The sequence below is a fragment of the Labrus mixtus genome, chromosome 5 (genome assembly GCF_963584025.1).
Source record: "Labrus mixtus chromosome 5, fLabMix1.1, whole genome shotgun sequence".
Classification (NCBI taxonomy): Eukaryota; Metazoa; Chordata; class Actinopteri; order Labriformes; family Labridae; genus Labrus; species Labrus mixtus.
In genome coordinates, this window is record NC_083616.1 from 16,675,739 (window position 1) to 16,699,740 (window position 24,002).

Consider the following 24,002-nt stretch of genomic DNA (forward strand, 5'->3'; position numbering starts at 1 on the left):
AACACATTCATTCAAAGGGAAATTCCAGTCTTTCAAAGCTGGGCCCTATTTAGTTTTATAAAATATTTTGGGCTCTAAAGGGCTGAAGGATACGAAAGACCTTCATTTTAAGGTCATATTTATTTTCAGCTAGGAACATGATGACACCATGATGGCTTCTGGTGATGACTCTACACCTCTGCCTTTGAAGGCACCAGACTACCTTGACAAAAACAGTTATTTAACATGGCAGAGTGTGGGGGTTTCTGCTCCGTCCCTGCCTTGGTCTGTAAGTTGGTTTGTATTATTGAGGAGCCTGTCTAAAGACTCTAAATTGTTCATAGGTGAGTGTGAGTGTTTGGCTGTCTCTATAGGTCAGCCCTGTAATAGACTGACGACAAGTCTTGGGAGTAGCCCGCCTCTTGCCCAATGACAGCTGTGATTGGCTCCCCCCCTCCTCCCCACCCCAGACAGGAGAAGCAGTATAGGTAATGGATGGGTGGAAGGATTTAAATAGCATTTGAGGAACTCTTTGCCACTTTTTAGGAAACCACCAAAGCCTGTTAACGATGCATCATGGATGTTCCTGAAACTGGTGTGCATATGAGTTTACCTGCATTAGTGTTGGTGGTGTTGGAGCCCTGCAGCAGCACAGTCAGTGTCTCCATCACCAGCCAGGCCAACTGCTTCTGCTCCTCTGCTACTGTGTTGTTTTTACAGTCTGCTAAAAGATCGAAGGGAAACCAGAGAGGAGAGGCTCACATTAGACAACATCAGGACTGTCAATGACTGTCACTAAAGATGACACTCATATCATAATAAAGGGCATGGGCAGTGGATTACCATGGAGATAATAACACAACAAACGAACTGAGCTTGTTTTACAAACTAGAAATATTTAAAGAAATATCTTTTGTTGGCTCAAATGGGTTTATAATCTGCTCATAATTCAACTCAGTGTGTCTAACCTCAGGCCTGTAGTCTGTTTTTTTTACTTGTGTTTTTTGTTGTTGCTTGAAGCTAAATTGAAGTCAAAAGAGCCGAAACGCATTTTTCAGAGTAAACTTGTGATATAACTTGTTTTTCCTTGACACAGCATAATATGAGTAATTCCAACCTGAGTAAGTCATGATCCTCCAAAGAAGAATTTAACTCCATTTTGAAAAGTGTTTCATCTTCTCACCTCTCTGATGTGATCTACACATGTTCTTCAGGTTGGCAGATCTGCTTTAAGCCTGCTGTTAACATGCTCTCTTTACCTCCCATTAACTGATGTGTGAACTGTGAAATATGCAGTGATGAGACTCATATATTGGCATTCAAACAGAATATGGAGAGTTGAAATCTCATTTGATTAACAAAGCAACAGAAGTACAGAAGCCCAGAGAGGAGGGTGAGTAATAAAAAATAAAAAAAAATGTGTGACTCTTTTCTTTAATTTGATCTCCACTGTTTCTCTTCTGTGTTATGACAGAAAAACATTTGGCAGCATCATGATTTGAAGCTCCTCATTGTTTCTTTCATACAAGAAGCAGGTGAGAAACATGGCTTGTGCCTGAAAAATACAGTTTTCATAGATCAAGTAAATTATTTCCTTTCATTAAAAAAGGCAACAAGAAGAAAGTCAAAAGAATTGGGAAAAAAACTAGATCATTTTCTGAGTTTTTCTGAGAAAGATTTTTTTGTTTTTACAACACAAGATATTTTTCGGGCTCTTTCTTACTATTCTCCATTAGTAACAGTCCACTTACACATTTTTTCTAATCAAAATCCCTAAAAAAAGATAAAAACATGAAAGCATCATCTCACCTTGGTCATTATTGTGAGGTTGCTGCTGTGTTGCTGGGTCTTTGAGCAAGGCAGCGTACTTGTGCAGCAGGTTAACCAGCACCTCCAGCAGACCGACCTCTCTCAACACGTCGCTGAACACGGCGTCGTGCCTGGATAGCTTCAGCAGCGTCCGCACAGCCGTGATGCTGCAGGCGTATGACGTACTCGACTTTAGCAGCACGCTGACGCTGAACAGCTCTTTGCACGGAACGTAGTTTAGGCTGAAGACGACAAACTCCAGCAGCTCAAAGTATTTAGTCTGAGCCTCGGGGAGCTTAGCCACACGGTCTGCAAACTGCGACAAAGTGTGCTGAGACTCCAGGATGAAGTAGTTCGCCGGCTCCGCGGAATAGATGTTTCCGATGGCGTCCAGAAGCATACAGGCCAGACGGCTCGTTTTAGCTCTCAGGAAGGCGTTCTGAAGTACGGAGAAGGCCTGGATGTTACGAACTGTGTGACCTAGAGGATACGAATAGAAAAAGAAGAAGGTCAGTGCTTGATGTTTGTGATGATCTCAGTTGGGGAACTAATTGAACTCACAGAAAGTCAAATTGAAAAAAGGATATTTCTTTTAAGGACAATCACAAGATAGAAATGATTAGCTGAATTAAAAATGTGATAACTGTAAAACAAAAAATGAAAACAGAAGATGAGAAACATTCAAATGGTTAAGCAATGAAGTCCACATTCGTCTATGTGTTGCTTTTGTATCATTGAACATTCTTGTTTCTAATTGGATTAAAACTGTCGGTGTACTTCTCTATTACATAACTCAGACTGAGCCTCACATGTGATCTGGTGGCTTCAATTCAGCTAAACAGAACGCCATTACTTGGCTCCCTAAACCTCCAAGTCTAACCCGAAAGCAGACACCGGAGACCCCTCCTGATGTTACATAAGATGAGACCAGAATGCCTGAAAGGTGCATGAAACCTTGAGAGCAGAAACAAACAGAAAGAAAAAATGACCTCATGTTAACTAACTTATATGATGAAGGGGGATTATGTGTCTCTTCACAACACTACACTCTGCAGCGGCCTTTAACTCGCCTTACAAACAAAGAACTACTCGAATTTGCTTTCATAGGGGATCTCCAGTAAACCCGTATAAATTACATCACTTTTTTTTTTACATCACAATTGTTCCCTCAGACCCTTCTGAGGCTGTGGGTCTATGTCGATCTCAGTGGATTTTTCAATTGCAGCTGGCAATGAGTTGCTGCATGAAGTGATTTTACTCAAGAGCAAGGGTAAAATGAGTGTGAGATAGACAAGTGGGTAAGTGCTGCATTAGCAGTAAAGCAGGTGTTATCCCAAACCGTTTCAGGATATTGGGGGCTGAGTTGGAGGTAACGCTTTGATCAACCAGTTGGTCCACATACCAGCCCTGTCTGGGGTCAACTCTCAGAGATAAGGTAATGAGCTTGGACATCTGGAAGGAGATTTGCATCAAAAGAAGCCAGCTGAGGCGGTTTTGTAATTGATAAGAAAGCCTTCTGGGTCTCCTCCTATTGGAGCTTTTTCTGTTACATACAACAAGGAGGACACCTCAGGGTAGACCCACACCTTGCTGAAGAGATGAAATATCTGTATCAGTATGTACAGTATCATACTGTACATACTGTATGGCCTGGGACAACTCAGCGCGCATGTGAAGGTGCTTGAAAATGCATCAGGAATACGTAAGCATGTGCAACCAAACAAAGTGACTTTTGTGATCATCTGCAAAGACTAGAAATATTATATCAATACTTTTTTGTCTTAAGATTGCTTCTTCACATCTGATCTATGACTCTGCAATCAACAGGACTCTTTCATCTGATTAGAATCCTGTGTGTTTAACATGAATCTACTGAAAATCTATCATAAACACTTGAGATGGTGGTCTGTCCTTAACTTATGATGGGAAAGAATGAAGGATGGATACAATCTGTCAACTACCCTAAACACATGATCTGACCTCTATCTTTGTATTTAGAGGCTGTTTTACAGAAAACGTGGCTATGACGCACAAGTATTGACACATACAGTGAAGTGTCATACACACACCAAAACACACTCGGCCGTTAAGTAAATGTGGCGGCCTAATTAAGCATGTAAGCGGACCCTCACACCATGATGGCTTCTGGTGATGACTCTGCACCCAGCTGGAGCTGTCATTAGAAGGATAAACACAAGTGTGTGTGTGTATGTGTGTGTGTGTGTGTGTGTGTGTGTGTGTGTGTGTGTGTGTGTGTGTGTGGGCAGCAGACAGATGCCTGTATTTTTGCCAGTGTTTGAGGTTAGAAAGCTGTATTCAGCCTCGGGGTGGAGGTGACAAGCCAAACTACAACACTTTCTCTATGGCTGTATCTGCTCTACTTCAAACAAAATGTCCTAACAGTCAAAACAATTACAAAAAATGAATAAAACACACATAACCACGCCCCCCAAAAAAGGTCAAAGAAACTAACTTTTTGGTTTAATATAAATTAGTAAGCAAGAAAAAAAAGGTTAATAAAATATCAGAAAACTCACTTAATGAAGGAATTATTGAAAGTCAGTGGAGGAGTGAAGATTTGCATTTTTCTTTTGTTTTTTGGCTAACATATCTTAAGTACGGTATTTTATAAAAGTCAATCAGGCTGTTTATTAACATCAACGTTAGGATGAACACTGACGATATGTTTTGTTTTTTATCATCCAAATATTTTCTCAATAAAGGAGTGATGTTTAGAAATTGACATAAAATTGTAAAAAAAAAAAACACCTGGACAACAACACTTAAAATTAATGAAATATAGCCATGTCGTCCAGCAGCAATAACAAGTGAACACAGTTTGTTACAGGGTACTTTTCTTTGGTTTAAAGCAAACAGAACATAAGTAAGTAAATATTAGACATTTTCCTTGGTCCTGTTTACAGGTTTTTAGATTTGTGATGAGAGAAGGGGTGTACCGCCTGCTTAAATAACCACAACCTCTCAATTTATCTGGAGAATATGCACCAATTGTTTCTGCTTCTAAACGGGCAAAAAGGAAGGAGAGGAGTCTGGGTTTCTTTTTTAAGACTAATGGCTGAAAACTGACTTTAAAATAGCATTTGACTGGCCTGCAGGGATATCTGGCTTTTTTTAAGGAATGAGAGAGGAATATTGAGATTCATATGAAGCCCAACACACTCCTATTTATAATCAAGAGACTTGTTAACATGTGTCTGACTTTGCTCCTCATTGTGCTTCATATTAGCTCAAGGGGGTCAGACCTGCCCTAAAAGTCCTCTCATTCACTCAGTATTACTCAGTATAGATCCTTTAAATATGGTCTTATCTATGTGAGGTAGGCCTGGCAGCTTCATATCGTTAGGCTTGATTACATGTCAAAAAGAGAGTAAAGAGGGGCAGGTTCCCATGCAGTAGAAATAAACATGCACAAGATAATTCAGTGCACCATGAAATCGTCTCCGGACTCCAAAGAGTAAAGAGTTCATCTGTATGCAGGAGGCTTCAGGCATTCATCTCTAGCAGCGTGACAGGCGGCAGAGTTGCCATGGTGTCTGTCAACAGGTTAAGCTCACTGGGATCAGCCAAGCATCAAAGTCATTTCAAGGCTTAAGATCTGACAGAGAGATACAGTGGTGGAGGAAGGAAACATCAAGACCTCTACACAAAGTGATGCCTCTCTGGTTTCAGAGCTTTGGCTGATGCAGGTTTGTGTGAGTGTTGAGACAGAAGAGGACGGATTGTGATCACATAATCACTGGGTTGTGTCTTTGATTGTAGAAGATGACAACATGTTCACTTCCTTAACATTTACTGTCACAGTGGCCCTGAGTCCCTCTTTAGACCAAGACCATGGCTGGTTCTGTTTTAAGAAAAGGGAGGAGTTTTACAGCCATTGTTTTTTTCCTGGTTCTGTCTGATGATTTTTAACCTTGGTTGTCTTCTGTCCTTTTAATAGAACTTAAAAGATGGACATAACTTGTATGTAAGAGATTGAAAACTAATTTTGGGAATCATTTTGAATCCAGAGATCTGCAGACTCCCTTAAAGCAAATCTCAATGTGATTGTCTTTACGTCTCTGCTGGACGGTGGTCCATCTTACTGAAGTGGAAGTCAATTTTACAAAGTGTGGCGCCCCTGTTCACCCCTTGGCATTTTATGAGGAAGACATATCTCTTTTATCTCTTAGTAGCATTTTATCATATTCTATTTTTGTTTCTTCTTTATTTTTTTAACTGCTGTGAAGAACTGTTTTTGTCTATTTGAAGGGTTGTCTTCAATGTTCACTTTGCTCTTCTTGAGCTCCTTTCAGCGTGTGATTCTGAAACATTGAATCTCCGCCATCGTAACGTCTTTGTGCATTTATATTGTTTCACAGTCTGTGAATTTAATTTGCTTAACGCAGTTGCTGAAGCATGACGTGTTGAGAAACTTAGGAGCTTGTACCTTTAAATAGGATTAAGACAGGTTGTTGAATATTGGCTGTCTTAAAGGCTTTATATGCGCCAGCATGAAACCAAAACAACTCGTGCTGCATTGTTGTGTTAGCATGCTAATGCTAGCGATCTTTATTATGCTCGATCTTCACACACCATGTAAATTTACCCAAAATGACCGTGATCTAGAAACCCTTACGTGACATTCAATTAAGCAGTGAGTACAGTATGTTATTCTATTTTTTTCTAGTCCCTCAATTAAACAACTTTTATACACGAGGGGATGAGCCGGCCGGCCGTCCTGGTGATGTAAACAAAGTGAAGATAGGACTCGGGAAAACTCGGAAAGCATCACAGACAGAGGGACTCGGGTGCTACACCCATTGTAGACAGTCATGACTCACAGAGTTTCAGAGGATATACTTGATTTCTATTACATTTAAGTGTGGAAAAATATATTAAGCCTATTAAGCCTTTAATAGTAGAAATTGAGTATTGAGGGAACCACCAATGAATTACTGTTTGACATAACACCTGCCTTTACTCTAGTATATACTGTCATAACCTTTAAGGTAAGTAAAACATATTATATATACTGTATATGAGCCTTCAAATGTTAAGTCTGCTTCAAAATGTTGTCAAATGTATTCTAAGTTGTCCATCATTTTTTCCGTTGTAAAAATACAATGAGCATTTTACCTTCAGATCATTTAAATATCACCCTGACATGTAATGGGAAAATGTTCCATTTTTGATTCCCACTCCATATCTAGAAATTCCTTTATCAACAATTAATATGAGTTGAGTGGGTACAAAGTTATTGTGACAGTTATTTTATTTTAGCCCTGAACTAAACATGTCCTGTTACCAGTCTCGGCTCGTTGTTCTCAGTAAGAACATCATGGCAGAGGCAAAGAGGGCAAAGAGAAATGTTGGTGGAGAAGATGAAAAGAGAGAGCGCCTGAGCAAGATGCTGCACACGAGTACATGTTAGGTTGGCTTTTTTAAATGTAGCGTGACTTCGTTTCACTCTGAGAGGCTGGCTGGTTGAAAAAATTCCAGGCCTTGCATAATGTTGCTTTAAAAAGCAAGAGTTAGTCTCAAGCTCTGTGAGGCTCTAGTGTTTGTTACAAAGTAAAATCAGTAGGATGGATAACTTGATGAGATAGAAGCACAGATGACTGAGCAGAGAGGTTGCATGCAACATGCAAAAAAAGAAGAAAAGAAAAAAAAGATCTCTCTGGTTTGTTTGCCTTATTTTTATATGATTAAGGAAATTTCCACTCAGATCAGCCAGATTCACTGAAAACAACAAGTGGAACGATGACATAATGGATCATTTTACTATGCAGGGCAAATCAATGTTCTTGCAAGTCATTTAATGTCATTTAATGTTTTTTGTTTTCTCTCTAAAAACAGAAAAGTATTCTTGTAACTATGATTAGGATTTCAATCTGCTTGATAATTCTTAATCAAAAGGACATGACTATTCTTTAAGGAAGTTTTTTTTTAAATCATTTAAAAAATAAATTAACAAGGTTACTAGCAATGGATTTTCTTAACGCGAGACATATTGTGCATATTTTATAAGAAATAATACAACACTTAATATTTTATATAGAAATACTGTTGACTGTAGGAATGAGGCTGTAAATACAGTATATGTAAATTCCTTGTTTATGCAAACCAACTTGGCAATGTACCCATTCCATTATTATTATTTTTATAAACTCACCTTTCCCAGAAGGCTGTGGGAGAACAAACCCTGGCAGCAGGAAGGGAGCTCCTGTTGTCAGTCCGGCTGGTTTCAGCTCCGTCACTCCGTATGTGGTCAGACACGTGACCAGGTTAACCAGGTCCTTTAGGGCATCTTTGGATTCGTCCTCTTTAGCCTGCTCCAGTCTGGATACAGAAACAGAAGAGTGTATCAATGCTCATAGAGAAAAACACTCAAGGATAAGAGCATGAAAGAAGTCCTGATCTGTACCTGAGCATGAGGTCACTGAGGAAGGCGTAACCCTGACACATTCTGAAGTCGTCCAGCAGGGTCTGAGACACATCGCTGGAGTCTTTGAGGAAGCAGGAGAGGCCGGCGAACATCTCCACTATCTCCAGGGGGGAGAGATCGTCAGACTGCTGCATGTTCTGAACGCACGTGCCCAGACATTCCTTCTCTGTGGACGGAGAAAGAGAGAACAGAACAGAACTGTTCAGACAGAATGTTTGGGCTTGACCCTTATTCAGGGTTCCTCTGCTAATGCATATGGGTGCATAGCTTTTAAAAACAGCAGGCATACTTTAGTTGTTGAACATCTGTTTCTTTTGCCTAGCTCCAGTAATTGGCACCTCTAGGTGTTGCTGTTAAATATTCAATAACATGTTTGTTGTGTTTCCAATGATATACCACACTGTAAACCTTGAATGTCAAAACACAACTAAGCCGTACTCTCTCATCATGGGGTATTACTTTTCTTCTTTTTGTGTTTTGGTGCGTCTGATCCTTTTTCTGTGTTTGTTGTCTTGTAGCGGTTTGTAAACAGTTACCAGCCTTACCGCCTCCCGGATTGGGGTGTGATTGCCTATTTTCTCCTCTCAGACATAATGTTCATGTTAAGTCATGTTAACATTACACCCCTACCCATCTCTATGTCCGACTGTTTAATGAGGTTAAGATGCAAATTCAGCACACATCAGCTGTATTGAGGGGCATATTCATTCAAAATGAAAACTTTAAAGAGATTTGGAGTGCTTTGAATCAAGAGAGCAGCAGCTCTCCCATGACCTTTAACAGCTAAGAAGCCTTCTTTCAGAGTTTCTCATTCCTCAGTTGTGTCCATATATAATGAATGAAGCTATTCAAGTATTTCCCAACCCTTGTCTTCTAAAAGTGTTCTGCTATAAAAGAGTTAAAATGGCCTGTATGACACGAAATAAAGGGTTCTGTGTGTTATTTTCACATATACAGTATATTGGAAGGAATGGTGACACATTTGGTCTCGATAATTGAAATAAAAACACTTTAGTTATTTTTGTGTGTTTTTAAAGCCTTATTAACTATTTTGTTTAATCAGAGGTTTGTTTTGGATGCACTCTCTCGTTAGATCTGTAGGTTCCAGTTTACACCCCCTCCGTGTAGATTAAACAACATGTTCCAGTTTTTCATGGGACCAAATGTACGTCTGATTAACTCAAGATGTGGTTCGGATGAATGCATGTTAAATATATCCTGGGTGGGCTTTGAACATGTAAACATTTATGTTTCTTTCCTGGTTGAATGACTCATAAATCACCTACAGTTGTACAGTATTTACCATGTATGTATTTGACCACGTTGACGCTGAGGCCGTGTCTGGAGATGGTGGTCAGCACCTCCCCTGCGCTCCTCCTCCAGGGCAGGTTGTGGGGGGGGCACCAGGAGGTGATTGCACTGAACAGCAGCTGGAGGTCGTCTTTTTGAGCGAGCTCCTCGGCCGGGGACACAAAAGTGCAGAGCTTCACCAGAATCTGTGAGAGTAGAGCGGGCAGAGAAATGGCTTTAGGCAACAGGCATTCATTGTTAAGTGTTTTGGGATCGTGCAGCATGGTGATTCTGCATTTCAACAAAATCGTCTCCTTGAAGCAACTGATACATTTAGCCTCAGTGACTCATGATGTAACCTGTGCCTTTTGTATTGATATCATTATTGTGTTGACAACATTAAGATTTTCTCATCTAAAAGGTATTGCTGCCCTATAATAAAAAATCGAATGCTCATATTGCGATAATCAGGAAATTACGATTCATTGCACAGCTTTAGTAGAGTCAATTTTTCCAGTCCAATCTGCAATTTTAAGTCTTTTAATTTCTTTATTTCAAACACAATAAAAAACAAAATAGAGACTGTATACTTTACAATGTCTCTGATTGACCTTTCACCATTACAAGTCATGGTCAATAAGTTGCAGAGGTTTTCTTTTCTTAAAAAAAATAGACCTGGAGATTAAAACAAGTAAAACAAATATTATACAAATAATTTCCATGTTAAATTTCTGTTTATCAAATGCTCTTCAACAGAGATATGCGGCTTCCAGCAGAACTGCTAGCATTTGTATATCCAAACTAATTTGAAAATCATTTTTTAATTCTCCACACAAACTTCACAAGACATGCTTTATACTAAGTGAAAAGAAAAAACAGAAACCTCTTTTTAGAGGTAAAATATGGTTTTAACATCACAAAAAGTCAAGCTATTTATAAATCTCCGAACAACAATTTGTATTTATTTTTTCAAACTCAGGAGTATAACAATGCAGCTGAAAATGTATTTGTATGTATGAAATGTATTCAAACTTTGTATGAGTGGCTTCAAAACTAAGTGAACATGTAGAACTGGATGGAAAGCTTCTTTTGAGGTCCTTCATAAAAACAGCTGTAAAGTTACCCGTCAGGTGTCATCTTACCTGGACAAAGACTTTCTGCAGCAGCGCCCTGCGGTCCGCCAGGGGAAGCTCCTGCTGGGTGTGGCCCTGGCCGGAGGTCTTATCCTGAGTGGGTGTAGGTGGAGGTGGTGCTGGAGGCTGTGGTGTGGACACGACCGGCGCCTCGGCCATGTGAGGCAGGTCAAAGAACAGGTAGAGACATTTGACCAGCGTGGAGGGTACAGACATGGTCGTCATGCAGTCCACCGTTTTCTGATGGGGGAGAGACAGACGAGGAGAGAGAACAAACAGAGCGTACATTAAAATAAGAAACTAATCTCACAAGAGAGTTGAGAGACAACTAAAACAAACTTGTATTGAGATGTGAAACCATCAGTGCAGAGAAAGATTTGCAGATGTCTGCTGTATCCGAACTTGTGTATTGGTTGAATATTGATTTTTATTCTGGTCTGTTATTTCTTAATAACAGACAGAGCGCACCTTGCATTAACATCCCTCCTAGGCGATAAGATTAAAGGTTGAGCCTAGCTTAACGCTAGGTGTGAATGCACCTCAATTTGTCCTGAGGCGTATTGAGATCAAATCACTCAGGCCACATATGGAGGTTGTTTAAGATGCATTTGTCCACATTGGTTTTGTAGTGTGTAAGCTCGTGTGTCCTGGTCCACATTAAGGACCGCCCATTCTCCCAGTATCCACGGCAGCAGATCATATGAATTTGCCTATCAGACCGACAGCTCTCGTATTTCTCTGCTGTGTCTTGTAAAAATCATATTTTTTCACTTCTCCTACCATTCTAATTAATTTATGTATAACAGTGGAGTTTGCACAATAATTCACTTAAATGAAATGCAGTCTTCCTCAATGAATACATTTTGGACAGCTTTGTTTTTACTTGGGATCCTGTATTGACAAGCTTGGAGGAAGAGAAGGCGCTGCTCGTGTTGTGATCCACAATAGTCCATAATAACAAAGTGCAGTGTAGATACAGATAATTCATAAAGGAGACAAGGAAACGTGCATCAGTCCATCAGGCTCCATCTATCAGCAATAGACTCCCTTTAAAATCTTCAAACTTCAAACTGCCTGGCTTTAAAAACGTAACTTCTACAGAGTACTTAAAGTGTGCTTTTGGTTTGTTAAAATTGTGTTTTTGTTGTTGTTTTGACTCATGGTTGAGTTTCTGTGAGGAAAATAAAACATCAGAAGTACCTTTGAGGTACCTTTTATGTGTATGTTTATGTGTGCTTTTAAGTGTGAGTGTGAGTGTGTGTACATGTCATCATGGTGTGGAAAATGGCTGGAGAACGAGATGGGCTTTGTGCTCAATGAGGCGGATGATTCAGATAATCAAACACTGCCTCCTACACACACGCACACACACACACACACACACGCACACATACGTTGTAGATGAGCCTCCCATTTACCCTTGCACCACAGAGAGAAAAGTACCCACAGGGATTAATGACAGAGCACGGGGAAGATCGATGAAGAGGAAGATGCGTGGAGAAGAAAGAGGAAAAAATGAGCGAGTCAGTGAATTGACAGTGGAAGCAGATGAGTCTTTTACTAATAGTGAGTCATAATGATTAAAGGCTGAAGCAGCACCTGTGTGTGTGTGTGTGTGTGTGTGTGTGTGTGTGTGTGTGTGTGTGTGTGTGTGTATGCGTGTGTGTTTATGTGTGTGTGTGTGTGTGTGTGTGTGACATATTGGCCCTGGTCAAGGTTAGTGGGAACAGTCAATCAGAAGAGAAACCAGAGGGGCAAACCCATTTTTATTGGATGTGTGTATTTGAACGAGAGAGAGAGAGGAAGACAGAAAGGAGGAATGAGAGAGAGATCGAGAGAGACAATGAAAGATATATAGACAAAGAGAAAAGGAAGAGAAGGCAGTCAAAAGAGGAAGTAAAAAAAAAAGGTTAAAAAAAAGGCTGCTTGGAAGAAGAGGGACCAAGATGCAGCACAAATAATGCTGTTCTATCATCTAAAGGGGGGGAGAGGTGGAGAGGGACAGCATGAAGGAGAGAAAGAGAGAGAGAGGGGACAGCATGGGGGGGGGGGGGGGTGACGTCAGGTTTATTGAAGGCCGGCTGCCTGGAGAGTCCTTTGTTTTAATGTGTGAGACACCAGAGGAAAAGGAATACAAATTTATTAAACCCAGTCTCTCTCTCTCTCTGTAACATACACACACAAACAGCACCATGATTTAGTGTAGATTTGTGTGTTTGTTTGCTATAGAACAAATATGCATAAGCATAAGGAAGCTGTTACAAGGCTTTCACAAAAGATGTGGGAGTATTTTAGGACACTAGAAACACACAGATGCAGTGAATTATTTGATGTGGTTGTTAAAGCCAACATCAGCTCTGTGTCAAAAACACAGCTCATCATTAATTTAAACCAGACTGCTGTGTTTGTACAGTGTGTATGTGTGAAAGAAAAAAAACACAACAAAAACAGGGTTGGCAATCAGGAATGTTTAGGGAGCTGTTTTCACAAATGCACGCTTGGAAATTTGGAGATAATTTCAGGAGGACTGCCCCTGAAAGCTTCCTGATCTTGTTGTTCCCACATACACCTCACAGTGGGAGATTATCCCTGTCCGACGGGGGGTGGGGGGGTCGTCTGAGGCAAGACATGATGTAAAAAAAAAAAATGGAAGGGGCGGTCAAAGCAACAGAGTCCGCTGTGCGATGCTATAATGAGAATATCTGCCTTTGTGTCAGTGCTGTGTGTGTGTAGTACAACAGAGTCCCAATATGAATAAAAGAGCGGAGAAGTGCAAACTGAAACTGAAGACATAATACAGCAATTTGGTCACGTTAATAGAGATCACAACGGTCGCGTGCATACACTCTAATGTCATGCACAGATCGCAGGAAATAAACGACTTCACTCACTCCCATCTGCTCGAGGTCAATTCTTCTGATTGTATCCTGCTGCGTTCTAACATCAGCTCAATCGGACTTCATATTTTAAAAAACACTCCGGCAGCAGAAACACCAGGTAAAGTCTCTGTGAAAAATGATCCTGTTTGCTCTCACACATATACAGCTCACCATGAATGTTCAAGAGTTTTCATGACTTTTGTGCAGCTGTATAAGCACTAAAGCAGAATTATTTCTAATTTGAAAATCAGAATTCGACTGTTTGAATTTTGAATCGTAAAAAAAAAAAGAATAAATTCAGATTGTTGAAGAGTACCTAATGTTATAAGAATCATCAAGGTTTCTTAATAAAGGCTCCAGTAGAATGATTCAAATAACTGAAGGACCGAAGTTTCATTTGTCAGCCTGAGATTGTGTCAGAAATCAAGAATCTGGCATCTTCTTACATAAAATACAACACAGTCAAGCTGGCAGTAACGTTGTCTAAAAATATCCTTCAACCAAATCAAATGTATAGAAGAAAGCTTTGAAGAGGCAGACACTCAAGCTTAAAAAGCCTCATATAGAAATCTGAACAGTGATGTGTTTGTGGCTTATGTTTAGTGTCTGATGTGGTTACCAACAGACACTTCACATGTGAATAAAAGAAAAACATTTTCTCTTCAGACAGCAGAGAAGCTGCTGTAAACACAAGAGTATTTTTGAACTGCAGTGTAAACAGATGCACTTTACTGTCCCCTCTCAAGACATAGACACTAAAACCTATCTGCATGAATACTGCAGAGCATCATGTATAAAGCATAATGCAGCAGAAAAAGACTAGGACTAAGAGAAACTGTATTACATATCACCTTTTGTCTCAAACTTCAGCTTCCAAAATTATTCTTTCAAAACAGCTTTCTTAAAGGATCATTCCTGTATTTTTAAATCTGAGCCCTATTATACAAATGTTGGGATCTAAATGACTAAATCTAAACAATAATAAGTAACTTTGTTGGGTAATAGAGTTGATTAGCTTTTAGTGTCAATTTAATGTCTTGAAAGAGAGGGGGGAGGGCTGTTTTAGACAGTGTGGTCCATCTCTGCAGGAATCATTTCTGTATAGTTGTCAGAAACCTAGTAGACAATTCAGTCAAAGAAAGTACTGTTGCTTTCATCAGATGCACAATAGCCTATGCTGGAGCAGTTCAAAAGCATATTGTAAGTATTAGTCATTTAGAACCCAAAATATGTTGAAATATGGCCCAAGTTTAGAAAAATGGAATTCCCCTTTAAAGTAGCTACTTGTACGTAGCAGTGCTTGTATAAACCTATGCTATAAAAAGGATCCTGTTATGTGTATTTTTTTTAACAGTAGGAGGGGGTAAGTGTGGTGAGAAGCAGGGAAGGTCTAAATGATTTAAATCTTCCCTTTCAAGAGAGGAAGTGTTTGACTCGAAAACAACAGCGGATTTCTGATGTGCAGCAGAGCAGGAAAAGCAGCCAGTCAGCCAGTCGGCCAGCTGACAGCGAGACCTCAGACCCCAAGACCTCGAGAGGAATGCAGGCTAAAAAGTTCAAAAGATGTCTGCTGGCTAGAGTACAAGAGAAGAGACACTGAGAAAAACAAGACCTCTACGGTCTAACCTTTAAACCGGGAGCACAACACGCAGACATGTCAGGATTTAGAGCTCTGTTAGAGCAGAGGGGGCATGGTGACCAGATGCTAAACATGCAAATATCTGACTTGGTCTCTTTGTGCAGGGATTTTAAAATGAAAGCAATAACACTTGTATTTGGGAAAACAGGAGAATCTGTGAGTAGGAAATGAATATCAGGGGAAAACGCAGCAATCCTTCATCCAGTGCAGGAAAGCAGATTGAACAAATAGCTGTGTTTGGGGGGGGGAAGAAGCTGGGAGGGTCCACAAGGGATTTTGTCTTGTATTCAAGAGCCTGTTGCTCAGTTCTGACTGAGGCTGATGCTATTTTCTGCTACGAGATCAAAGAGTGGAGATGCAAATAGGTCAAAAAGAGACTGAATGCTGAGAAACCTCGATTTTTACATGTTGTTTCCTCAGATTTCCTCTTTCAGCTAAACTTATTTGAGGGAAATCCTTCCAAAATTAAAAATACAGATCAGAAAAAAGGGCTGGGTAGACTCCCAAGTGTGAACATTAAGCACAAAAAGAACACCGACCTGTCCAGAGGAGGCTAACAGGTTGATGGTGGTCAGAAGCATCCATCCGCGACTCGCCTCCTCGCTCTGGTTCACCTCCAGGAATTGGACTATTGCTCGACTGGCTGCCTCTGGAAACACACACAGGACCACACACACACACACACACACACACACACACAGAGAGAGTTAAACAGATGAAAAGTGACAGCTCATTGTGGCAGGCAGACGGGCAATCTGGAACAATGATTAGTTATGCAACTAATAAATCATCTTGTTGGATGTGACAGAAGAAAAACGTCAGCTGTAGATAGAAAGATGTTATTAAGGCACGTCAAAATGTCATTTAACAGATCCAGCCTCAAAACGTTTTCTCATGATTTTTATACACTGATAGAGTAAAACACTTTATTTTTTCCCCTTCCATCAGTATAAATAATGAGAATTTAAGAAACTAAGATTGTGCCTTTTCCACCTCTCAAGTCTGTTGTCCTCCAGTCAGAGTGTAGACGTCTGACTGGCTAACAGTTCGACACAAGCTAGCCAAGTCAGCTAAACTTTTAGCGTAACTATTGATTAACATATTCATTTTATATTTTTTTCTTCATTAAAACCTTTTCAGATACCTGTACTCAAGTACTGACCGATAACTCAGATAGTCTCTGTAGAGTTCAGGTATAGGATCAGTACCTTTACTAGCATCTCCCTGATAAATGTTACAGCATTTTAAGATATCCCATAACTACTACAAAAGGAAGGTAACCCTACAGAATGAATAACACTTGTGATAACATGACGCTGGGTTGAGGCAGAAGCAGAAACTGTACGATACCCAGCCTGCTAGCTAAAGCAGCAGCTAGGTAGGAACTATGAATGATCGAGCTAGCATTGCCGGCTATCTTAATGACCTCGTGTCTATAACAGAGATCTGCACTATAGACCCACCTCGTCAATAATTATGAAAAAACTTTTTGGGAATTTGTATCTATTTTAACGGATAAAAAAATTTTGGCTAATACGGCACTCCTTAAAATAACACAAGTGTTGTGTCCCAAATCACCTTACCAGCCGCTAAATCGCTTTTATTTTATTTTTGTTCTGTTGCTTCATCAAAGAGACTAGCTCATTATTTATTAGTAAGCAGTACATTCTGACAAATTGTCATTTTGGATCCTTGTGACAGATGTGGAGGCAAAAAACTTTGACGTGCTTTGAATTGTGGGATTGTTTGTAGAAAGTATGAAGAGCTTTGAGAGTTAGGAAATATTAGCAGATGAGTCATAGTCTTGTATTGTAGATATTCTGTCAGCTTTAGATGGAGAGATAAATAGACTTTTAACGGTGTTTGTCTGAAAGCAGATGAGATCAAGTCTAGTCACTCTTGAAAAGATTTCAAATTTTAGAGCAAACCAGAATCATTTTTTTATGATGACAGAGTGCTGTGGTTCATTGGAGAGCCTGAGTCGACTCGTGACTCAGTGTGCAGAGGCCTGGTGACCAGCTGGAGGAGAGCGTGAGGAGACTGTAGCGTTACAAAACCAGAGCTGTTCTCTGCTTGAAAACAACACACGCTCAGACTGGGACAAGAGTGAGAAGATAGAGAAGGAGAAATCAGAGACGGGAAGCTGGAGACTTTCAGAACCCAGTGTGTGTGTGTGTGTGTGTGTGTGTGTGTGTGTGTGTGTGTGTGTGTGTGTGTGTGTGTGTGTGTGTGTGTGTGTGTGTGTGTGTGTGTGTGTGTGTGTGTGTGTGTGTGTGTATATGTGTGTATGAAAGTGAGTGTGCTCCTGTCAGTCTGTGTAACGCCTCTCCTTCTGGTAAAGCTGCAGTCAAAGCTGTCACTCCTGTCAAAGCTCTGCTTCCTCACCTGTAGTGAACTTTTATCATAACTTCAGAGGTTTTTCTCTGTGGAACTTTCGCTCCCACTGTTGCCAGTTTTATTTGTTATTACCCCCGACTTTGTTATTACCCCCGACTTACTTTAAAAAGCACTGTTATAAATATCCTGCTTGTTTTGTGTATTTCAGAGAAATGTATGTCATTTTGGTTTCCTTAATTGTTATAGTCATAAGATGGATCTATGTATTTCTACAGTTATTTGAAGAAATTCAACCCTTGTCACAAATAAATAAGGAGCTTTTCACACAAAAGAAATGATGCACAACAATTGAAGAAACAGGCATGGTGACATCAAATTAAAATTAAATTAACAATTACAGAATTTATGATGTTTTTATTTTAAGTTTATTTTAATTTGTCAGAATCCAGTTGCCTTTGGATCAAGTTTTGAATATATTTCAATATAAATTCAATAAAAACTCCCCTCTGCTTCTTACACACTTGGTTCATTCCTCTGCCAGCATCTTGGCCAGCATCATGGACAAGTGTAGAGGGAACAGGTGGAAAAGTGTTTGTTATAAACAACACCTTTTTTTTTCCCTTCACAAATGGACTCTTGTATCAGTGAAGATAAGTGACTGCTTATTCTGCATGGTGCAGGCTCCCCAGATTTATCTTCATGCCAGCAAAAGAAGGATCTGGTTTTGTGTCTGTCTGTGTTTGTGTTTTTGGAAGGTCTCCTGTGAGGAACCTTTTAATACAGAGAATATCTTTTCATTCCCTTTATCGCTCTGCTGATGTTGTCCTGTACATATGTAATGTTTTCTGATAAATCTAATGAGTGAGAGACCGTTGATTATAAAGATACATCTCTATATTTCCTCTCTAAGATAGTTCATGGTATCAAATCCATCTACATTTTTACATAAAACAATGTTAGCATCTTGATTTTGAAGAAGAAAAAGAGAGAGGATCTTTTATAATGTCTATAGGTTAAGGGAAAGAAAAGCACCTGCCGAGGTGCGTAGGAGATAAGTAGGTCATTTTGACAAAAGAGAAGTGGGTTATTGGAAGAAATGAAAGAGTGATGTCAACACGTACTCCTCGTCCTATCATTACGGTGATAAATCAAAGTGTCAGGAGCTCACCTGTGGATTTGTTAGAAGCTCTCCGTCTGATCTCGGTCACCATGAGTCGTGACACCTGTGTGGTGAACTGCAGCAGGTCAGAGAACTTCTCGATCATGCTGCTTGAGGGAGCATTCCCAAACACCTGGAAAGTCAAAACAGAGGAAATTTCATTAAAGCAGAGCACTGACAAATGAATACATTTCAAGAAAAGTAGGTAACAAACGAAGGACTGTTAATGTTCTATGACAGAGATTATGTTTAAAACAAGGATGACAGTGACGGTAAGAAAAGAAAATCTGACATGTATTCATTTTAAAGTGTTGTTACATGATTGTTGACAGTAACATTATTATGAAATCTCATTAAAGCCTGCAGCTCCTCATAGTCAGAGCTGTAATCACATCAAGCAGGAGCACACAGATAACAACTTCATTTACACAGCACCTTTAAAAACACAGGTTCACAAAGTGCTTTGACATGCACACAAAAGCCACGTTAGAACCTTGGAAGATATTACCAAGGTGGGGGATCACTGGCCTACATCTCTCTTTGGCATGTCCTAATTGTACAACCACAGACACACTGCAGCAGTCTGAGCCTTTGCTGGAACAGGACATAAACTGCTCTTCATTCTTCAACGACTCATCGTGTATTTTATTAATCCAGTAAATCGGACATGGAAAGAGGCCCTGGAGCCGGGCAACCTGCTGCATCAGGGAGTACTCTCATTGTACATTCTAACATGAATTATGCCACCAGTGAGTGAATCCCAGCCACAGCTGCACAATTGGCTGATAAGTGAGGAGACCCTCGGTTAGACTCTCCAGTGTGATGAGGACACTCGACTAAGCTGCTTGTAGCAGTGGCTACAAAACAAAGAGGCTCGCTAGCACCAACCCCCCATCGGTGTCGTATACGGAGAGACAGTAAACTGAGAAGCCGTTTTCAGTTGGATAAACACGCAGATCTTTTCTTTAAATAATCCATGTGTGACTATTTATAGTTTTGTTTTTGCTTGACTTCCTTTTCAGTTCCTATGCACCGAGGCATTTCATTCCCTTTAGTTCATTTATGTTATACATGCTTTAGCAATCACTTTGAAATCTTACGTGCGATCTGTATGTGCTTCCAATCGTCATTATTGCTGGAGTCATTACATTTTGTCTGAAATCATTTGGTCAACCTTGAATTTGACTTTATCAAGAACAGTAACATGCAATAAGCAAAACTCATTTACTGTTCTCTGTCTTACATGGTTACATATTTCATTTGCATATTTCAGGTTTGCGATTGTTGGTGAAACAAAATAGAGCACTTTGAAGATGTCACTTTTGGCCTTCAGTATTCTGATAAACATTTCCTGTTCAAATATATTTTGATACCCCATATGGAAACGGTTAAACAAATTAGCAGTCAATCAAAAAATAATTATACTATGATAAAAAAAAATAAACTGGCAGCTCAGTCATCAGGGAGAGTCTTGAGAGGAAATGTTTCCATTCATATTAAAGTTGATAAATGATTTTTGTATATTGATAAATAATGATGGATGATCTATTTAAAAGAGGAAACCGTGCTGGTCATTTTTACTATGTATGATCTCATTTAGCAGTCATGGACGTTATGCAGAGCTGCATAATCACCTGCTGTCCTACAGACAGAGTATAACATCATCATCATCATCATCATCAACCTTTATTTAAGTTCTCGGAGAGATCATTGAGGGCGACCCTCATTTACAATGACATATGTTGGTGATGTGGATGTTATGGATATCATGCTGCTTGGTAAATCATGTTGATATTTTTAAACTTTTTTCTTGAGGTCACAGTCATTTAAAAACATCTGGATTTAAAAAAATATATATTGACAGCACAAATTAATATATGCAGCTCGGGAGGTCTATAACTACATATAACATTTTCTGACATGTACCGGTATATACAGTTTATGACATGTTAGGGAGCTTGGCTTGAGTTCATTCATATCTTTCAACATCTACTACTGACAGAAGACATTACTTATATCCTCTCATTTTTTTGATGCAGTCCTTGTTCGAATGTGAAGACTGTCAGTTTAAATCCTGAAGTGTCTTTTCAAAGCACAAGTTTAATTAAAGGAAATGAACTTTTTTCAATTTAACTTGGTGTTGACAGTCTGTGGAGGTTCTCACACACCTGCCTACCTGGTGTGTGTTAGACAACATTCACATTGTCAGATTTTTTTGAAGACCAGGTTTATGTCAGTAGGCATCTGTGTCATCATCACAGAGCTCAGGGTTTAATCCAGAGTCAACACTACAAGTTAATGATAGAGACTGATTCCATGTACAGCAGTCTGATCATTTACATGGTATATATATTTGATCTGAATTTAGACATCATTACACACACTTCATTAGTCTCCATTTGGCTGTACCAGTTTCCTTATTTTAATGAATGTGTGCAGCGTCTAGACAAGTGTGTATGAAAATAAGCTTTAACCACAGGTTACAGTTTCCAGATAGTCACCAGGTGACATCATATTTGAATTTCTACAAACCCATTCATTGACTGTCTTTGGACACCATGAATCCAACATCAAACCTGGTTAATTATCATCTTTTTAGAAACGACACAGACAGAACAGCAGGTTTGAATTTCTTCTGCGGACATCACATAACCCCCGAGTGCTTTTCAGTTTAATGTCGCCTCTGATTCTTTATGGGCGGTGTCATCTGGTCTTTAACAGCAGCATCATAGACCATCTGTGTTTGGGTTCTCTCTCTCTTTCCCTGATGTGACTTACCCTGTTAAACACGGGAAGCATCATGTAGAGCTTCTCCTCCTGCTCCTTCTGCGTCATGTGGCGAGGAGGGTGGCACAGCTCCGAGAAGAGGCGTCTCAGGTGCATCAGGCCAAGTGCGTTGTCCTGGGGGCTGCATTCCTCCTGCCTCGGCCGCCCCATGATCCTCTTCACCATGTTCATCTTGAGCGGCTTGGTCAGGGCAAAGGCAGCCCTGCAGACAGGAGACAGAAGAGGTTAAAGACACATTTTATTACTTAAAAGTCCTGCCAGGTTCCTCTTTGGAAACAACTTAACCATGTCCACATTATAGAGTGTCAAGAATAATACAACTAAAATAAGAAAAAATGCCTTCATCCAGAAAACAATAGGGCATGGACTGAGAAAGCCAGAGTCACCCAAGCCCTCCCAGAGAGGGGCGTGGTCAAACACAGCTCATTTGCATTTACAGCTACAGTCACAGAAACAGCCTGTTGTGAGCCGGGCTGAAATAGAGAGGTTTATAGGCATGTTAAAATACAGGATCAGAGTGGATTTTTAATAAGAAACTTCTAAGACATGTTTTGGGGAGCTCTGAGACTTATTTAAACTTGCTGAAAAGGAGGATAATTTGTGACCTTTAAGTAGACAGTAATAGCAATAATACCTTTACAGTCGAACAGTCAAGTACAACTGAAAAGAAAAGCTCAGCAATGAATTGATTATTTTTTTTAAATGAGTTTAATTGCCTAATATTTCAGTTATCAATTCATCCTTTTGGTAATATTGCAAGCAAAAAAATCGAACATTGAGGGCATTGGGGGCCAAGAGGTTAGTTTGTGAACCCCATGTACAGTCCTCAAAGCGGGCAGCTCGAGTTTGAATCCGACCTTTGACTCGTTTGTTGCATAACGTTACCCACTCTCTCTCTTTCCCTGATTTCCAACTCTATCCACTGTCCTCGTGTCTCTCTAATAAAGCAAAAAAATTAAATCTGGAAAACAAAGCTAATGCATGAAACAGTGAAGCACAAGAGTGGAATATTTTTATGAATAGAAAAAGGGCTTCATTTAAAAAAAATAAAAACAGGTGTAGAATTTTTAAAAAGCAGCACATTGGAGTCAGATGTAGAGAAACGGACACATTAATAAAACATTTCACACTTTACTGAGTGACAGTATTTCAAACAGTTCCTTTGACACAAAGGAATTGATTGTGTTTGCACTATATAGGAGCTTGGTGCTCTTGCACATTGTAGTCTACAGGTTGTACTTCACTATTCTTCAGACATTATACCAGAACTGTGCCAATTCTTTGTTGCTTGGTTTGATATATATTTAGCAATCATTTTCACAGGTCCTGTTCCTTTCAGATATCTTGAAAATGGTTGCTAGGAGACTTCACAGAACTGCAGAGCCTTCATCCAACACAGACGAACAGCCAACAATAAACAACGGAATCAGCAGCCCGGAACTGTGCAACTATAACCTTCTCATCAATCAGCACCCAAACTGAAACACAGACAGTACGTTGCTCAAGGGTGCACGGTGCCCCGACAATGAAAGGAAAGTCATTCTCAGTCCTTTTCTCCATGTGATAGAGTTTGAGCCTCCAGGGGTGAAATCATGTTATTGCACTAAATGAATCATATAAAACATGTGGACTTGTTTACTCAGCATTATGAACAATGACTATCCAGTTTCTATAACCTCATCTGATCTCATGACCTACAGTATGTCGTAATGTTAAAGTGGACACAAAAGAGGCTTCTTGCATAAGCATTAAATGTTTGTACTGTGTGTGTTAATAACTGCAATTTGCTCAACATTGGGATTTCCTTAATGTCTGAACATTACGCTTCTGCTGACTTCACATTCTTCATGCGTTCAACTGCAGCTAAAAAGCACTGCCAGCTCACTTCCACTTCTCTGAGGAAGTTCAGCAAACACTAAGGAGAGTTAGGAGACATGACACTTGACCATGTAGTCCCTATTTTCTAATTTCTCTCCTCACAGTGGATTATTGTCACTGTAGACATTAGTCCCTTTTAAATAAAATGCTCAAGGCCGGAGTTTTGCAGGACTGTTTGTCTTAACCATTCTGTTGGGGGGGGGCAATTAAAGCAGATTACAATCAAAATGCTTGTAAAATTAAGATTATGATATGTGAGATCCTGAAGCAGGACGCTAAATCTTTTTTACCATCGTAACTGTGAAGTGCATATGCGCAGTAGTCACATCGCAGTACGTGCCATGTTCATCAAGTGTCCTAAAGCATGTCATGCAGCCACTTTTCATTTGTTAGGATGCAAACAATAACTGCCAGTTTTCTTGTTTCCATGACTAACAATAAATCTCTGGCTGATAGCATCATCAGTAGACAGAGAAGTGATCACTGCGCATGCAGTCCGTGTGTCCCCTGCATGTAAAAATGTTCAGGCTACAGGCGACTCCACTGCAGTCACAGATACACCAGCATGACAGGCAGACGCTCAATCACAGATCACAGCAACTAGTCCCCTTTTACTTACTGTTTTTCACCTGAAGCTAACACTGTACAGTCATGTGTGAGTCACAGG

The 24,002-nt window shown here is 39.9% G+C and overlaps 1 protein-coding gene across 2 annotated transcripts in view; it reads right to left on the minus strand.

Annotated features, from left to right (window-relative positions):
• Window positions 1-24,002, minus strand: part of wdfy3 (WD repeat and FYVE domain containing 3) — a 99,009-nt gene that overhangs the window by 57,533 nt on the left and 17,474 nt on the right. For both annotated transcript variants that reach the window (XM_061038170.1, XM_061038169.1), the window contains exons 2-10: window positions 21,449-21,659; window positions 18,680-18,803; window positions 15,714-15,823; window positions 10,666-10,896; window positions 9,537-9,729; window positions 8,213-8,399; window positions 7,961-8,127; window positions 1,789-2,268; window positions 593-703 (exon numbers count right to left, since the gene is read on the minus strand). In XM_061038170.1, coding sequence (XP_060894153.1) covers window positions 593-703; window positions 1,789-2,268; window positions 7,961-8,127; window positions 8,213-8,399; window positions 9,537-9,729; window positions 10,666-10,896; window positions 15,714-15,823; window positions 18,680-18,803; window positions 21,449-21,628 — 1,783 coding nt within the window. In that variant the 5' untranslated portion in view covers window positions 21,629-21,659. The remainder of the gene's footprint in view (window positions 1-592; window positions 704-1,788; window positions 2,269-7,960; window positions 8,128-8,212; window positions 8,400-9,536; window positions 9,730-10,665; window positions 10,897-15,713; window positions 15,824-18,679; window positions 18,804-21,448; window positions 21,660-24,002) is intronic.